Below are 16,520 nucleotides of genomic sequence, written 5' to 3' on the forward strand. Positions count from 1 at the left end.
ATAGATAAAATGCAGCATATCCTTACAATGAAATATTATTCAGCCATAAAAAGGAATGTTACAACAGGGATGAACTTTGAAAAGATTATGCTAAGTAAAAGAAGCCAGACACAAAAGGCCATATGTTTTGATTCCATTTATATGAAATATCCAGAATAGGCAAATCTGTAGAGACAGAAATAGATTAGCAGTTACTAGGGGTTGGGGGAAAGGGACTGGGGAGTGCCTGCTAATGAGCACAGAGTTCCTTTTTGGGGTGATAAAAATATTCTGGAGGGGCTGGCCCAGTGGCACAGCAGTTAAGTTCACCAGCTCCGTTTCAGTGGCCCGGGGTTCACCGGTTTGGATCCCAGGTGCAGACCTACACACCACTTATCAAGCCATGCTGTGGCAGGCGTCCCACATATAAAGTAGAGGAAGATGGGCACAGATGTTAGCTCAGGGCCAGTCTTCCTCAGCAAAAAAAGAGGAAGATTGGCAGGAGATGTTAGTTCAGGGCTAATCTTCCTCAAAAAAAAAAAAAAATTCTGGAATTAGATAGCCGTGATGGTTGCACAACTTGTTGGTATACTAAAAGCCACTGAACCTTAAAAGGGTGAATTTTATCTCAATATTAAAAATTGCCAAAAGGAAAATAATCACCAAAAAAAAAAAAAAAAAAGGAAGGAGCAACACAGTAAGTCTACTTAGTACCATTTACGGCAAAGAAGGATGCAGTAAATACATACTACTGCTTGCATGTGCATAGAATATTGCAACAATACACAAGGAAGTGGTAACAGATCAGCTCTGGGGAGGGGAACTGGTTGCTGGAGGACAGGAATGGGAAAGACTCTCACTGTTATACACTTTTTCTCCTTTTGAATTTTATACCACATAAATGTATTACCTATTTTTAAATATAAAAATTAAATTGATAATAACAGCTGACATTTATTGAGTGCTTACTGTGTGCCAGGTACTGTTCTAAGTGCTTTATATTTATTTAATCTTCACAATGACATTCTTTTGTTCTATTTCTATCCTCATTTACAGAAAAGGAAATTGAAGCATAAATAAGATAAATTACATGCCCAAAAGAACACAGCTAGTAAGCAGCAGAGTTGGAATTTGAGCCCAGGTTGTCTGGCTCCAGAGTCCTTGCTCCTGACCACTACTCTATATTTAAAGGAGGGGTGGAGGAAGAGCTCAGGGTAGGTGGGTGAGAAGGAGAAAGGAAGGAGGGGGTATGAGATGGAGGAATGGAAGGGGTGAAGCGGGGAGTAGAGGGAGAGGAGGAAGGGTAACGAGAGGAGGGAGAAGCGGGGGAGGAGGGAATGTACAGACTAGACGGGATGATTCAGAGGGCAAATACAGGCCTCCTTTTCCCAAACGTCTCCCTGCCCGGCCTTCCAGTGTTGAAGCATCCTGGGTACAGGATAGCCTACTAGAGGCTGGGTCCCATGAAAGCCTGTGCAGCCTGGTGGTAAAGACCATAAACTCTGGAATCAAATTTAAGTTAGAATCCCAGCTCCACAATTTTGTGGCTGTGTTTCTTGAGGTAAAACCTTTCTAAGCTTCAGTTTCTTCATCTCTAATACAGGATAACTTTGTACTTGTGTCACAGAGTTAATATAAGGATTTAAAGACTGCATTTTAAGCACTTAGTGCCTGGCACAGAGGAAGTGAACACTAAATGGTGGCTATCATAACATTAGCTAACTGACTACGAATGCCAGATAACTGAGTTGTAAAGTGTAAAATCCATGGGAAGATTATGCTCTGTGGAAGGAAGACTATCAAACAGATAAAGGCCAAAGATGGCAGCTCCAAAAAGGGAGAACAAAAAGAAGAGAGCTGGAGTCATATACTCTCTGGCACTTAGACACATGGAAATTCATGTGGGAATTCATGTGGGAATGCCCAAATCACACAGTGCAAAGGAGAAACAATTCCCACAGCCCTCTGTAGCTCTCAAAAGACACTCTGACTTCTTCGGAGCCCATTACCACACCTGTGCCCAAAGAGGGCCTCACCAAAGCACTTGCACTGCGGCCTGCCTTAAGTATCGACAACCTCGTCATTAGGGCTGAGTTTCCGTCTGCTGATGGATCCCACCTTACTTAAGATGGGATCCATTCACCTCAAAGCTTCCCGGGCCTCTGGTCCACCTCTGGTTCTCATTTCTCCACAGTCGTGCTAATGACTTGGGAGTTAAGAAAGATCTAAGTCTCACGCTTCAGAAACACAGGCTTTTATTTTGACAAAGATATAGACAGTGGTGACTGTAAAAGGCTAGCATATTTAATATGTACACTATACAGTATCTTAAAAAGGAGAACTTGGGGCATTTTCTTTGTCTTCTATACAATAAGAGAATCATGATCCCTTCAGATGATTTTTTGTTGTTGTTTTAACATATACATTCTTGAATTTCTTCTTCATCCTTATTCTCCTTGACATCAGCCACTCTGTCAAATCCTGAACGCAGGAACGTAAAGAATATCACAAACACAAAGAATTACAAATTACAAATTTAACTCATGGCCCTGAAAAAGGAGATTTGCTGAGCCCTGAGGCAAGGAGCTATATTCTTTCCTCTCTTTTTCTTGCCCACATCCTAACATTTACCTTCACAGACATTACATTGTGATATGTAGGGCCTTCTTTCTCCTTTAGTGACCATCCAGCCACTCCAAGGGAACAATCTTATTGTTGAAGCTGGGACCAAGGAGGAACTTTCTACACCTAAGGATTATAGATACTGAAACAAAGAGCTGGGAAAAGGCTGTTATGCTGTTTAACAATATAAGGGATCCTTGTCCGTCTAGGCTGGATCTAGCACTAGTGAGAGGATGATAATTACCTCTGGAGCAAGGACTAACTCCATATACCTGTGTGTCCTTACTTTGAAGGGTTGCACCTCCCTACTTTGGAGGTGCAGCCTTCAACTGCTTGTGAGTAAGATTCTGAGACTGTTCTCAGACAAGGGTTCCAGGAAAGACTGCTTACTCTGTATTCCTAAATTTCCTTCAAAGGAGATGTCTTCCTCCGGGAAGTCTCCCTCTATCCAAATCCTGGTGAAGCAGGTGTCAAAAGGTCCTATGATGTTGGTCATGGACATGGATTCTCTCTTTCCATATCTCATTACAGAGGCTTTAAGCTCAGAGACCCACTGGTGATAGACAGGGCAGGTCACACATCGAGAGAAGAACTCCTTAAAGTACTGAAAGGAAAGGAGGGTCCATTACCCCAGGGGTTAGTACTCTCTTCCCTCCGCTCCACTCCACCAGAACTTACAGCAGTCCCCACTCAGCATACTCACTCAGGGCTGGGGGAACAGGGAGGAGCTACTGATGGCAAAGGGGCTCAGAAAGTTGGTTTGAGATACAGAGGAACTGGAATGTCTTAGACTCAGAAGACAGGGCTGTAGGGAGATGTGTCAAATTACAGACTGAGCCAGAGTGGGTCCATTGAGAAGGACTAAATGTCAACGTTTTAATGGTATTAGGTAGAAAGCTAAGGAATCCAGTCCTGACCTACATCCAAGAATATCTGGGAGGGCACAGGAGGTAGGTGGAAAGACTTTCTAGGTGGAGAGAAAAGGGTTCAAGGAGTAAAAAGAGACAGAGGCAGCAAGCAGAAGAGTAAGGGAGAGACACAGGTGGCAGAAAGAGTGCCACGGGGCCAAAGTGTAACTTAGGCATTAGCTGAAGGACAGTGGAGAAGCAGGCACCTTAAGGGTGTGGCTATGAGTCTCTGGGGGAATACGCATGAAGAGACCCTCTGGCCTTTTCTGTAACATGAGCACGTGGCACTCCAGGAATCGAACAAAGCCGTGTGAACCAAACAGTGAGGCATTGGTTCTTTTCACCAACTGGCGAGCCTTGGAGAAGTGGTGCTCAAATAGGTTCCACTGCGAGCCCTGGGCAAACCTGGAGGGAAAGAATCGCAGCTCTCAGCTCTGTCCCCTGCTTACCAACCATGGCTTTTCACAGAACCATCATTTCTTCATGGTTCTAAGACCTCCTGGACAGTCAGAATTGTGATGCTGGAAAGTAGCCAAGGCTACTAACTCACATGCAAGGAGACTTAAAAGGAGACCAATGATCTTCAGCCTTGCCGTGGGTCATCCAGCATTTCAATATAACCCTAAACCTGACCCTCAACATACAGGCCCAAACCTGTTACAGGACAAGAAGAACCCTTCTGATAAGATGGGGGGAATGGGAGGTGAACGGTCTTTAGAGGTGGGTTAGAGATGTGGAATAGTCCTGCCTGGAGGGGTAAAAGGCGATTGCTTAAATGACTTCATGGTGTCCTTAAATTTCTACCCTTGCCCACAGTTCCTGAGTAAGATTCTGGTACCCCATATTACCACATGGCCAGAGAGGAGTGGACCCCCAGCATGACATTGCTCTGCGAGGTTAGAACGCAGCTGTGCTCATAGTGTTGAATGAAACGCAGACACTCCCCAAAAGGACGACACAGCAATCCTGTGGACAAAGAGGGTAACCAGGCTAGCATGAGTTGTCCATGTAGGAACTGGTACAGAAGGTGTGTGGTACAGGGGAGGAGACAACACCTGAGAGGCAGACACCCCTGAATCACAACATGGTTCCTAGACTTTAAGGCCGGGGGCTAGAAGCAGAGACCATGCCCGAGGGACAGTTTCATGATCGCCTGTGTTCCAAATCTGGGGCCCCACCTGAAGTCTGAATACCTCAGGAGTGCAGCAGAGCCCTGCGCAGGATTTACCTTTTCCATAGAGCAGCAGATCTAAGCAAGCAGAATAGAAGCAGGCCAGGCCAAGGACATCATGACCCTGGGAAATGAGCGCCCACTGACTCTCCAGCACATGGACACACAGATCAAATCTGCCAAGAGACAGAGCTACTGGGACCAGCGAGGGAGTAGGAAGGATGGTGCAGGAGAGGGGGGGATCTTACGCCATCAAAGCAGCCTAACAGCCCCTAGATCTCCTCTCCACAGCTCTATAGAGAGCATCTGCGCCTGGGTTCAGACTTATCTCTTAGGAAACGAAGTGGGAAAATGCCTCTGAGACAGTTTCCAGGGTCTTGAGCTACTGAAAGTCCCTACCTCTCTAGAGAAAAATGAAAAAAAGAAAACAAAACGGGAATATGTAGCAGCTCAGACACTGTATTTCCACTCCTGACCTCCCCTCCACACTTAAGACAATGCTTCCTGGCGTGACTAGAGAAGAGACAGCTCTGCCTGTGGAAATGGAACAGCATCTCCCTCACCACTCCAAATTTCTCCGGGAAATCATACCCTCCCCTTAGGCAACAAATAAAAATGAAAGAAAATGATCTTAATACTTCTTCTTCAGAAATGCAGATCTGAAGAGAACTGAGAGAACCAGATTCTCTAGCGCTGGTTTCTTGAGGTGTCTGCATATCTCATGAGCTTGAAAACCTAAGGAGGTTAAAGAGTATTGTGTGAGGTCTAGCTGTGAACCTGGCCTCTCTAAAAGCCCTGGGCCCACAGCCCCGAGTGCCATTACCCAACTTGATGGAGAAGTCAAGATGGCCAAGGCAGAGCTTGGTGTAGGCCAAGGCCTGCATGAGCTGGGCTGTGGCCAACAACCCCTCCCTGGAGAACCAACACAGGCTGCTTTTCTGAATGGCCATCTGCTCACAGTGCAGCCACTTCTCTCTGTCACCCATGTTCTGGGAGAACTGGGAGAGGGCCACGTAGGCAGAGACAACCTGCGGGGCAAAAACACGGGGCAGAATATTCCAACTGTACATTCACGCCACATTTCCACCGTGTCCCCTCCTGCCTAAGTGCCCACTCTGGTACCTTGCTGCTCACTCAGTCAGGACTCCTGGTGTCCTTACCGCTCGTCTCCTCTCTGGCTATGAAAACATGCCCCTTCTCGCCCCGGCACTTCTAATTTGACCATTCTCACTGCCTGTTCTTTAAACAAACCACTTTCTCCACCTGCTGCTCTTCTTTTTCTCCAACCCAAGACTTTCCCCTTCAAAACATTTACCAAATCTCTTCTGTGTTTTTTCTAAGGCCTCTGATTCTTGCTCCTTAGAAAAGTGCTGCCTAGATCTCTCTTATAACCATGTGCACCTTTGACATAGTTGATGACTTTCTTCTTGAAACTCTGTCTTCACCAGGTGACTAGGACACACCACATCTCTTAGATTTCCTCCTGTCTCTCTGGCAACTTCTCAGTTTCTTTTCCTGGTTTCTCCTATGACCCTGACCTCTTAACACTGGAGCTGTTAACTCAGTCCTTGGACCTTTTCTCATCCCCTTGGTGATCTCACCAGTTTCATGGCTTTAAATGCCACTTATACACTGATGACTCCCACATTCTATTTCCAGCCCATACCTCTCCTGTGGACCCCATACTGTACATTCAACTGCCTACTCAACATTTCCAGCTGGATGTCTAATAGGTATCTTAAATCAAACATGTCCAAAACCTGGCTCCCAATCTTTCTCCAAACCTGTTCCTTCTGCAGACTTCTGCAAGCTGATTAAGAGCATCTCTATCCCTCTAGAAGTCCAGGTTGCAAATCTTGGGATTATCCTTGGCTCTCTTCTTTCTCTCACATCCCACAACTCATCCATGAGTGAATCCTACTGGCTCTCTTTTGACAGAAGACACTCCTCCCCACTTCGTCTGCCACCACAGTCCAAGCCAACCATCTCTTGCCTGTATTATGGCAATAGCCTCCTAACTGGTCTCCCTGCTTCCTCTCTTGCCCCTTTCAGTTTATTCTCAATACAGCAGCCAGAATGATCTTATTAAAATAGAAGTAGACCCGGTTATTCTTCTTCTCAGCACCCACCAATGACTTCCCATCTTTTTTAGAATAAAAGTCAAAACCCCTACCATGGCCTAGAGGCCTGCACTATCTGCCACCCACACCTCCCTAGACTCTCTGACTCCTCTCTCCTCCCCTCCAGCCACACTGGCCTCCTCACTGTTCCTCAAACACAGAGGGCATGCTTTGTGCATTCACTGTGCCCTCTGCCTGAACACTTCTCCCAGATAGCCATGAGGCTTACTTTTTTGCCTCCTTCAGATACTTGCCCAAATGTCACCTGCTCAGTGAAGCTTTCCCTGACCCCCCTTGTTTAAACCTGCACCTCCCAGCCCCCAGAACCCCATGTCCCCTGCCTCCGCTTCATTTTTCTCCATTGCATTAATCATCACCTAACAGACTAGATAGTTCACTTATCTATTATCTGCTTCCCTGGAACCAAATCAGTGCCTGACACATAATAGGTGTTCATCAAGTATTTGCTGAACAAATGGATAAAAGAGAGAGAGGGAGAGATGGACAGTACAATTAGGAAGACACATTTCCCTTCCTTCTTTTTTCCTAAGTCAGCAATTCTAATCCTTTTTTAGATTATGGACTTCTTTGAGAATCTGATGAAAGCAATGACCCCTTCCCTACCTCCCATTAGCGCCCAAATGCTCTTTTGACCATGCACACAAAATGCTAGATTCAGTTCAAGGAGTGCTCAGTTAGCCTCACACCTGGAAACCCATTTATAAACCTCAAATTAAGAAACTCTGTTCACACACACGATCAGTGGTGTCCCTTAAATCTGGTTTATTTTGGAACCATGCTAAAACCAGGAACTAGGCAGGGTCTCTCTCCCTCGCATTCTACATTTCTGAGTGAGGCCCAGAGGTAAAGCCAGGACTTGCTTACCTGGGCTTCATTTGCAAACTCCTCAGCTGAATTCTTCTGCATAAGAGTGGCCAGGCAGGCAAACCTGCGGCTGCTGGCTGTGGCCTCCAGGTTATAGAGCTGCCAGAGCAGGGAGAGGCAGTGTACCCGCTGCTGCAGGATGGCCAACTTTTTCTTACTGTCGTGAAGCACAGGGTGGTTAGCATACCCTTATTCTTCACCAGTACCCAACTGCCCCTCCCCACAGGAAATCCAAGTCTACTCATCATGGGGCCATCTACAGACTTGCCAACTCAGAAATGTTCCTGGAATCCCACTACTTCTAACCCCACAGGCCTTTTTAATTCATCCCTCTTGACCAGGAAACGTTCAAGAGGTTTTTTAAAAAGATTCATTCTTTGAATTGCTATTTTGGTTGAATGAATTTCCCACAAATTATTACAGCTCAAAAACTAGGTAGCAATTTAATATTTTATATATATAAATAATATATAATTATTAAATAATATATATAAATATATATCTCAGAGAAATAATATTAAATTGCTACCTAGATACATATACATATACACACATACATATGTGTGTGTTTATACACATTGTGTCTTTATTTGAAAGAGACAGGGTAACATCACACTCCAGAAACAAAAGAAGTCCTCTGCTACATTCTCCTACGTTTAACTGGCTGGGAGAGTAAGGTGGAAGAACTAGAACTATCTGTTATTTGCTTGAAAAGAGGAGTCTTAGGTCAATATAGGCAAAACTCCAGGCTGGGTCCTAATTTAGTTCTCTATGGCCCTAAAGTAGACCAGGGCAACTTAGCCAGGCTTCTCACTTCTCACTAGGGTTGTTTGGAGGTTGGTTCAGGGACCAGGAATGCCAATATTTTTCCAGGAATGTTTGGAAAAGGACACCAAACCAGGTACAAGGAAAATTCCTTTTCAGCAGTCGAAGGGCTTGCCTAGCCAATTTTTTGGCCAAGGTGATCTGTCCCATGTTGAAGCAGACCTGGAGATGGGAAAATGAGAAACAGTAATGTAAATGTGGGAAGAGTACTATGGACAAGGTTCTAGATATAGCACACCAGCTCTTTTATTTTGGGAGGTGTTCTTGGGGCCACTGAGGTGCTAGAGTGGGCTGAGGTGGAGCAGAGCCTGGCAACACTAACAAGCACCAGTAGGGCCTGAGCAAGTAAGGGAGTGAGAAAATAGGATTACAGAGAAAGTACCCTCCTTTGTCATTTCCCATGCATTTGTCAGCGAGCAGTAGAAGAAGGCTGTGATTTAGAAAGTGATGCTGCTAGAGTGAGATGGGATTGTCATTTGGGCAGAGATTCAGATGCTTCAGATGGAACAGAAAGCATCTGGAATGTTACCAAATTCCGTATCTCTCTTCCTAAATAGGTTGCACCACCATAGTACATGCGGGAGTAGGAGATGGGGAACTACCTTGAAGTTATCATACCTTCACATTCTAAGGCTAAACCCTCCAAGAAAGTAATAAAGTCTATGGTGATTCCAGAACAATCTTGGGAAGACTGCACAATAACTTCTTACAAAAGGAAAGAAATAATTATTTAACTTTGCTCCAAAGACCTCTTGGTTGAAAGACAAATAACACAACACTGTGGACAACTCAAATATTTTCTTTGGCATTCAAAGGCATTATACACATTAGGTTGCAGCTCTAACAAAACATTCCCCATGATATTAGAGAATCATTATTTATAAGTTGATAATTACCCCAACACATTTTGTTCTGTTGGATTTAATAGTAATAAGGCTGGGAGAAGTTGCTGAGCTGTCCTGAGTTACTGATACAGAATAAATAAGTTATATGCCTTTGAAATAGAATGTCATGGCATGCTTTCCCCAGAGTTTCTATTTGTTATACAAATCTCATTCCCTGAGGAAATTTGTTATAAATGATATAGAATGATCTACAAGGTATATTATTATTATTATTTTAAAAAGCAAGATGTAGAATGGAGTATAGAGAGCTCCTGTTTGTGTATAAAAAAGGAAGGGGGAGACTATACACATTTATGCATGCTGAGCTCCTCTAGTAGAATATAGAAAGATACATAACTCTGGGGAGGGGACACAATGGCTGAGTGATGGGTGGTGTGGGGGAGACTTTCAACTGTATGTTCCTTCTTTCCCCCTAGCTTTATTGAGATATATTTGATACATAGCACTGTTTAAGTTTTAGGTATACAACATAATGATTCAACGTGTATATATTGCAAAAGGATCACAATAAGTTTAGTTAATATCCGTCACCACACATAGTTACAGGGGTTTTTTGTTGAGATGAGAACTTTTAAGATCTACTCTCTTAGCATCTTTCAAATATACAATACAGTATTTTTAACTATGGTCACCATGCTGTACATTACATCTCCAGGACTTATTTATCTTATAAATGGAAGTTTGTACCTTTTGACCACCTTCACCCATTTTGCCCACCCCCCACCCTCCTGAAATTAGTTTATATATACTCCAATGAGCAAAGGACATGAATAGGCAATTCACAGAAAAATAAATGATCAACAAACATATGAAAATAATGTACCTTATTAATTAAGAAATACACATTAAAATACAATGTAACTTTCATTTATGGATTAACAAGTTTAAAAATGACTGATAATATCTGATGGTAAGAATGTGAAGAAATGGAAAAACTTGATAGAATATTTTTGGTGGACAATCTGGCAATATATTTATTAAGTGTGAAATCATTCATATCTTCTGTCTTAGCATTTCCACCTCTGGAAATTTCTCTGACAGAAATACTCTGACAAGGAAAGAAAGAGATACTTACAAGAATATTCATTGTAGCAATATTATAATAACCAAAAATTAGAGATAACCTACGTGCACATGAAGAAGGGAATGATTAAGTGAACTTTGATATATGCATACAATGGAGTACTTGGCAGCTGTAACTGTGACTGGAAGTACATCAATATGCAAATATGTTCAATCTGTACTATTAAGAATAAGGAGCTGGCCCGGTGGCGCAGCGGTTAAGTTTTCACGTTCTGCTTCTCGGCGGCCCGGGGTTCACCGGTTTGGATCCCGGGTTACGGACATGGCACCATTTGGCACACCATGCTGTGGTAGGCATCCCACATATAAAGTAGAGGAAGATTGGCACGGATGTTAGCTCAGGGCCAGGCTTCCTCAGCAAAAAAGAGGAGGACTGGCAGTAGTTAGCTCAGGGCTAATCTTCCTCAAAAAAAAAAATAATAAATAAAAATAAAAGTCAGCTGCAGAAGAAAGAGAACATAGACTAAGATTCTATTTTAAGAATAAGAGAAAACAATAATGCTATGACTATGTGTGTATGGCTAGTGAAATCTGCACCAAATTATTAACTCTGTTGGGGTGGCATGGGATTAGCTGGTGCTCTTTCACTTTCTACTATTGTATAGTATTATGTTTTGAATTTGATAACCTTTTATCACATTATCACACCTATAATCTCACACAAAAAATGAAGAGATTTTAAAAGAAATAATAGGGTAACCCTCAAGGAGCAATAACTCAAATTTCAAGGTCACCGCCTGTCCTCACCTCTGACCGAAGAGAGCAGAAAGCGGCCTCCTCAAACTGACAGATCTTCACCTTGTGCTTTTTCAAAAATGAGAATGCTGAGCGTTGTCCCAGAAGACTGCTTGCCTTCCTCAGATAAAAGAAGGCCTCCAAACAAGACGAGGGGCGGAGAAACGGGATTAGGATTTGGGTGATGCTAGGGGTGCGATAAGGGCAAAGTCTGGAGTAAGCTTGTGATGAGGGTCAGGATCTGAATGTGAATCAGGGTTGGATCTGAAGTTAGAAACGGGGAGCCGGACTGCGCGTGGGAGGCAGGGGCAGCGCCAGCAGTGGGCGGCGCTCTTACACTACCACACTCCCGTTTCATGTTTTCTCCTACACCCCTTCCAGCTCCTTTCCCTCTCCTACTTTCCTCCACTTTTCACTCCAGGTTACTTGATAGTAAGAAATCCCAACCAAATTCCCCAAGTAAAAGGGCTCCGCTCAGGGGCAGAGGGCAGAGCTTGCTCACCATGTAATTGTCTGACAGGTCCAAGGAGGCAGCGGCAGCCTCCAGCAGGTAATAAAATGCACAAGTGGTTTCTCCGATGATCAGGCAGTGCTGGGTGAGGGGTGACAGCACCAATTTCAGGATTTCCTCACAGTGACAGGGCTTCGTGGTCAATACATCCCTCTCGGGGCTGCCCTGAGCCAGCTTCCTGTTTACTTGATCCAGGAACTCTTCCTCAGTTCTTTGTGGAGAGAAGATGAAGAACTGAGCGTGGCTACAAAGTAGCCACTCTTGTCAGGTCTCAAAGCCACTTTTTCCAGGAAGCTTTCCTTTATAATTCATTAATTCTATGTCTATCCTTCTCCTCCATCACTCCGTAAGTTTTGAAAGTCAGGGACCTGATCTATAATGGCAAAGCCCTATTAGGGATTTTAAAAACCTAAAGAATCCAAGTACGTCACAAACTAAATAGGGAAACAACCACACCTGAAGAGTAAACTAACAATGAGTTGAATAAAAACATAAAAATGATACAAAGCAGTAAGTAATAATACATTTATCTATTAGCATATTTGAACTTTGTCACAGCACATCCGAATATTACTTTACACAAATACCACCATCTTATCCTAACCCTGTCATTCAGGCAGGCAAAAATTACCTTTTACAGATGAGGAAATTTAGGCTCAGAGATGCTTAAGTGACTTATATATGACCTCACAGCTACTGAGTAGAACCAGAAATAGAGCTCACCTCTCTGACTACTAGACCAGGGCACTGTCCACAGGCAACATGAATTCAAGAGGTCAGATCTCTGTGAGATAGACCGACTGAAAAAAGTGGAACTTGAGGAGGGCTTTGAAGGATGATAAACATTCTGATAAGTGGAAGGATGTGGAGGCCACTTAGTATTTATAAAATGGAGAATTGTATGAGCAAAGACACACAGGTGATTGTGGAGGTGATTCATGTCAAATACAGATTTTTCTTTGAAAACTGTAGGAAATCAGGCTGGATAAATGAGATAGGAATCTGTAGCGTGGCTGGTAGACTCAAGGTAGGGACATTTAAAATTGATGGGATGGGCATTAGAAAGCCAGGAAGTACATGGTTAGGAAATGTAAATTCGCTTTAATATCTTCTGGGGTCAAAAATAATTGAGAAGGCAAATTTATAGCTGAAAAGATCTGCTATGTGTACAATGCGTTTGACAGCTACTAAATAAAGTTTTTCTTAACCACTAAGAAATAATTTCCCTACAAAGAATAAAAAATTGCCTTTCCAAATCTCTGTTAACCTGAATTTTGGGCTGAGTATAAGAGTCACTACTCTTGGGTGGTCAGATGGCTTCCTGGTCTGCAGGTGAGGTGAATGCACCAGTTTAATGGTCATCTGTGTCTCACTTTCTGGCCCCCTCCATGCCCACTCTCAGCATCTCCATCTACCTGCAGTGTTCACTTGTGAAGACCTCCTGACTTCTGGATGGTTTTGTCTGGAACTGAAAACTACCTGTAGGTAGAAAAATATGATTATCTTTAATTATCTATGTTTGTATTAACTAAGGACATTTTAAATTCCTGATTACCTTTCTTCTGCAGCTTAGTTTATGACCTAATTGCCTCCCCCATTAAAAAATGACAAGTTTAGGTTAATATCAGCCTACACACAAAATTAGGATGGTAGATTGCAAATTCCTTAATGGCAACTTTTTGTGATTCAAATAGTGACTCCTTTCCTTCTCAAACCACCCAAACCAGTTTCTAATTCTCTTCACTAAAGAAATGAATAAAGAAAGTGTTCATTTGGTTTGATGGCTACTTCTAACAGTAGAAATCCCTGAATACATTTGGATCAGGTTTATGACAGATGAGAGTGAACCACAGAGCCTAAATCCTAGTGAAGAAAATCGTGAGGGCACAAGATGCCACAGTGCACTAGAGTGACAGTGGCCAGCAGAGGTTTTCAGCTTTACCTAGTTGGCCTTGAATAGCCTTTATCCTCCAGATAAGACTCTCCTCTGCAGCTGCCTTCTTACAGATCAAAAACCAAAGATTGGGAATGATGTGGAGATGGTACCTCTTAGGGCTCAAAAGCATGGTGGTGGGAGTGAAGAGGAGTCTAAGAGAACTGTTATAGGGAGGATTTGTGTTAAGTAAAAGGACTGGCTCTCTGATTCGTTAATGATCAAAAAAGGTAAGGTAAAGTAAGGCTAAGCTAACTAAGGAAAGTGGAGTTTGGCAGCATTACTGCAATGTACAGTTCCCAGGGGCATCACATCACAGCCGGAGTGAACAGCAGCCTCCAGATTTGTGCAGTTCTGCGTGGCCATGCACTGAGGCCTTGGGTCTGGAAGCCTCCTCAGGGGTTCAGCTGTGTGAGGACGGTCTTGAGCCTCTCGTGTATATTGACCACACTGTCTAATCTAAAGCTGACAGTGATCTCTCAAAAGCAAAAGGCCACATAGGAAATATGAATGATAGCGTAATTTCTTCACAATACCAGACCAGGACATTCACTGTTATTTTTCTCTTCACCTTCCAAAAGTACAAAAGCTCAAATGCCTATAGAGTGCATCAGTCAATGACCAATTTCTCCAAGTCACTGGTCCACCTTCACAGGGTTATCAGAATGTTACACCTAGAGATGGTATTGGGATCACAGATCAATTCCTTCACTTTAGTCCTTTACTATCAACAATTCACTATCTCTCCAGTATCCCTCTCCCCGACCCAACACCAACTTCTCTCCTATCAAAGTAGAAAATGAGAAGATTTGGTTGGGTCTTGACAGCTGTCTTCAAATATGAAAGAAGGCACAACGAAAAATGGGTGAAGTCACAAGAAAGTAGATTTCACCTTGATGAAAGAAGATTTCTAACAGCTCTTGACAATGAAATGGACTATCTTGCAAGGTAAGCTAACGGAAGATGTTAAAACAAAGAGGGTGAACTCTTACCTGGGATGTGGTAGAAGGGATACAGGCTTCGGGTAACATCTGTCCACTATTCCAAGCTTCTTCAAGTAGCTAACTCCTACTTATCCGTCAAGTCTCACTTCTGGCATTATCTCCTTCAAGGGAGTCCTCTCCTACTCACTCCTCAGGCTGGACTAATGCCCCTTCTGTAGATACCCCAAACCCTATGCATGCTATTTTCATTGCCTTTATCATGCCATATTGGGATTCTCTATTTATATGTCTGTATCACACCAAAAACCTGTTAATTTCAGGTACCAAAGCTTATTCATTTTTGTATGCTTAACTCCTAGTTGCAACATCTGATACACAGAAAAGCTCCATATATATGTACTGAGCTGAATAATTATAATAATAATTAAAAAATAACTCAAATGAATTGAGCACTAACCATGTACCTGGCACTATTCAAAGCACATTATACATTTTAACTCATTAATCTTTACAACTCTATAAAGTTGGTATTATTTTCCTCAATTAATTGAGGTTAAGTAACTTGCCCAAGATTGCCAACCAAAGCAAGTATGATCTCTAAAGTTCCTTTTAACTCTGAGATTGCATTTTTTTCATTTCTGATACTTTAGGCTTCCCACTTATTTTTCTCCCTTAATCTGATTTCACCTTTGGATGAAGAGCTCCAAGTATATGAAGAAAGAGAAGTGAAGTGCTGCCCACATGTCCTCCCTCTGCCCCCTGGGTTTACCTTGGGGAGAAGGCAGCTGCAATTTCTCTGTGATCACTTGTGTTAGTACTGAGCCAGTATCTTTGTAACTACAGAACCGGGAGGTCCCACTGGAGCTTTTAGTAGGACAGATGGCAAAACGGTGGAAGGAGACAAAGTCCCCCCCATGACAGCTCCCACAGCGGCAGGCCAAATCTTGGAGAAAGCAGGCACATTCAAGGTGCAGGGCTATCTGTTGTGCTTTGGGCCACAGCTCCCAAGCAGCTTCCCTTAATAGAGGCACTCCAAATTCTAGCAACTCAGTCTGAGGTAGGGAGAGTTCCTTTTGTAGCCTGAGGGGAAAGCCAGGATCTGAAACATAGGAAAATCTAGGTGAAAGTCTCCCTTAAAGTTTTTTTATGCTACCATGTAGCAAACTCCCAAGCATATGCTGCTAGTTTTTAAGAAAATTTTATTTATTTACAAATTCCATTTGGTATTACTGCCTCCTTTGTATAAAGAATTTTACACCAATCAGAGTGATATTGACCACATCTAGCACAAAGTACAACAGGGAAGAAATGATCAGTGGTATAGAAGTACACTGAATAGATTTCTTAGTTGTTCCTCCTAATTGAACTTTTTACTACAAATTGTTATAAATGTCAAATCATCAGAAATGCTCTGTTCAAAAATAAGGCCCAAACACATTTCAAAATCAAAGAGAAATTATTTGTGCATTACATGTGTTTTGGGTAGTCTATGCCACAATTTTATTCTTTCATGTAGAGAATTTGAGATTGCAAGCTATTTAATGTATATCTTGCTTTGCTCATGTATGTTTCAATACCACATGTATTTATCTTCCTTGTGATTTTCTAAAAATAGGAAGTTTATCCTTTTTTGCTTATTATTTATACCCAGAAGCCAATAAAAGATTATGGCAATATTTTTGAACCAAAAATCAAAACACAAATATTTAACACATGGGGTTAACAAGGAACTAGAATTCTTGAAATTAAGACAATTCTGAAAAATATAGGCTATTCATTCACTATAACCATGGCTCCTTCATGATTAAAATAATAATTTTTTCCCCATTTTTTAGCCATAGGCTTTAAGAGACTGGCCCTTGATATACAGCTACTCCCACCCAAGGCTCTCTGCTCAGG

At 42.6% G+C, this 16,520-nt stretch overlaps 1 protein-coding gene across 1 annotated transcript in view; it reads right to left on the bottom strand.

Annotated features, from left to right (window-relative positions):
* Window positions 1-2,219: 2,219 nt before the first annotated feature.
* The window catches only part of LOC106824540 (adenylate cyclase type 10-like), a 37,078-nt gene continuing 22,777 nt past the window's right edge, over window positions 2,220-16,520 (bottom strand). The window contains exons 20-32 of the mRNA XM_044776636.2: window positions 15,391-15,720; window positions 13,160-13,223; window positions 11,736-11,955; window positions 11,246-11,371; window positions 8,500-8,672; window positions 7,686-7,842; window positions 5,504-5,708; window positions 5,319-5,415; window positions 4,738-4,856; window positions 4,358-4,475; window positions 3,716-3,914; window positions 2,992-3,205; window positions 2,220-2,460 (exon numbers count right to left, since the gene is read on the bottom strand). Of these exons, the coding sequence (XP_044632571.2) occupies window positions 2,393-2,460; window positions 2,992-3,205; window positions 3,716-3,914; window positions 4,358-4,475; window positions 4,738-4,856; window positions 5,319-5,415; window positions 5,504-5,708; window positions 7,686-7,842; window positions 8,500-8,672; window positions 11,246-11,371; window positions 11,736-11,955; window positions 13,160-13,223; window positions 15,391-15,720 (2,090 nt within the window). The 3' untranslated portion in view covers window positions 2,220-2,392. The remainder of the gene's footprint in view (window positions 2,461-2,991; window positions 3,206-3,715; window positions 3,915-4,357; window positions 4,476-4,737; window positions 4,857-5,318; window positions 5,416-5,503; window positions 5,709-7,685; window positions 7,843-8,499; window positions 8,673-11,245; window positions 11,372-11,735; window positions 11,956-13,159; window positions 13,224-15,390; window positions 15,721-16,520) is intronic.

Source organism: Equus asinus, chromosome 8 (genome assembly GCF_041296235.1).
Source record: "Equus asinus isolate D_3611 breed Donkey chromosome 8, EquAss-T2T_v2, whole genome shotgun sequence".
NCBI lineage: Eukaryota > Metazoa > Chordata > Mammalia > Perissodactyla > Equidae > Equus > Equus asinus.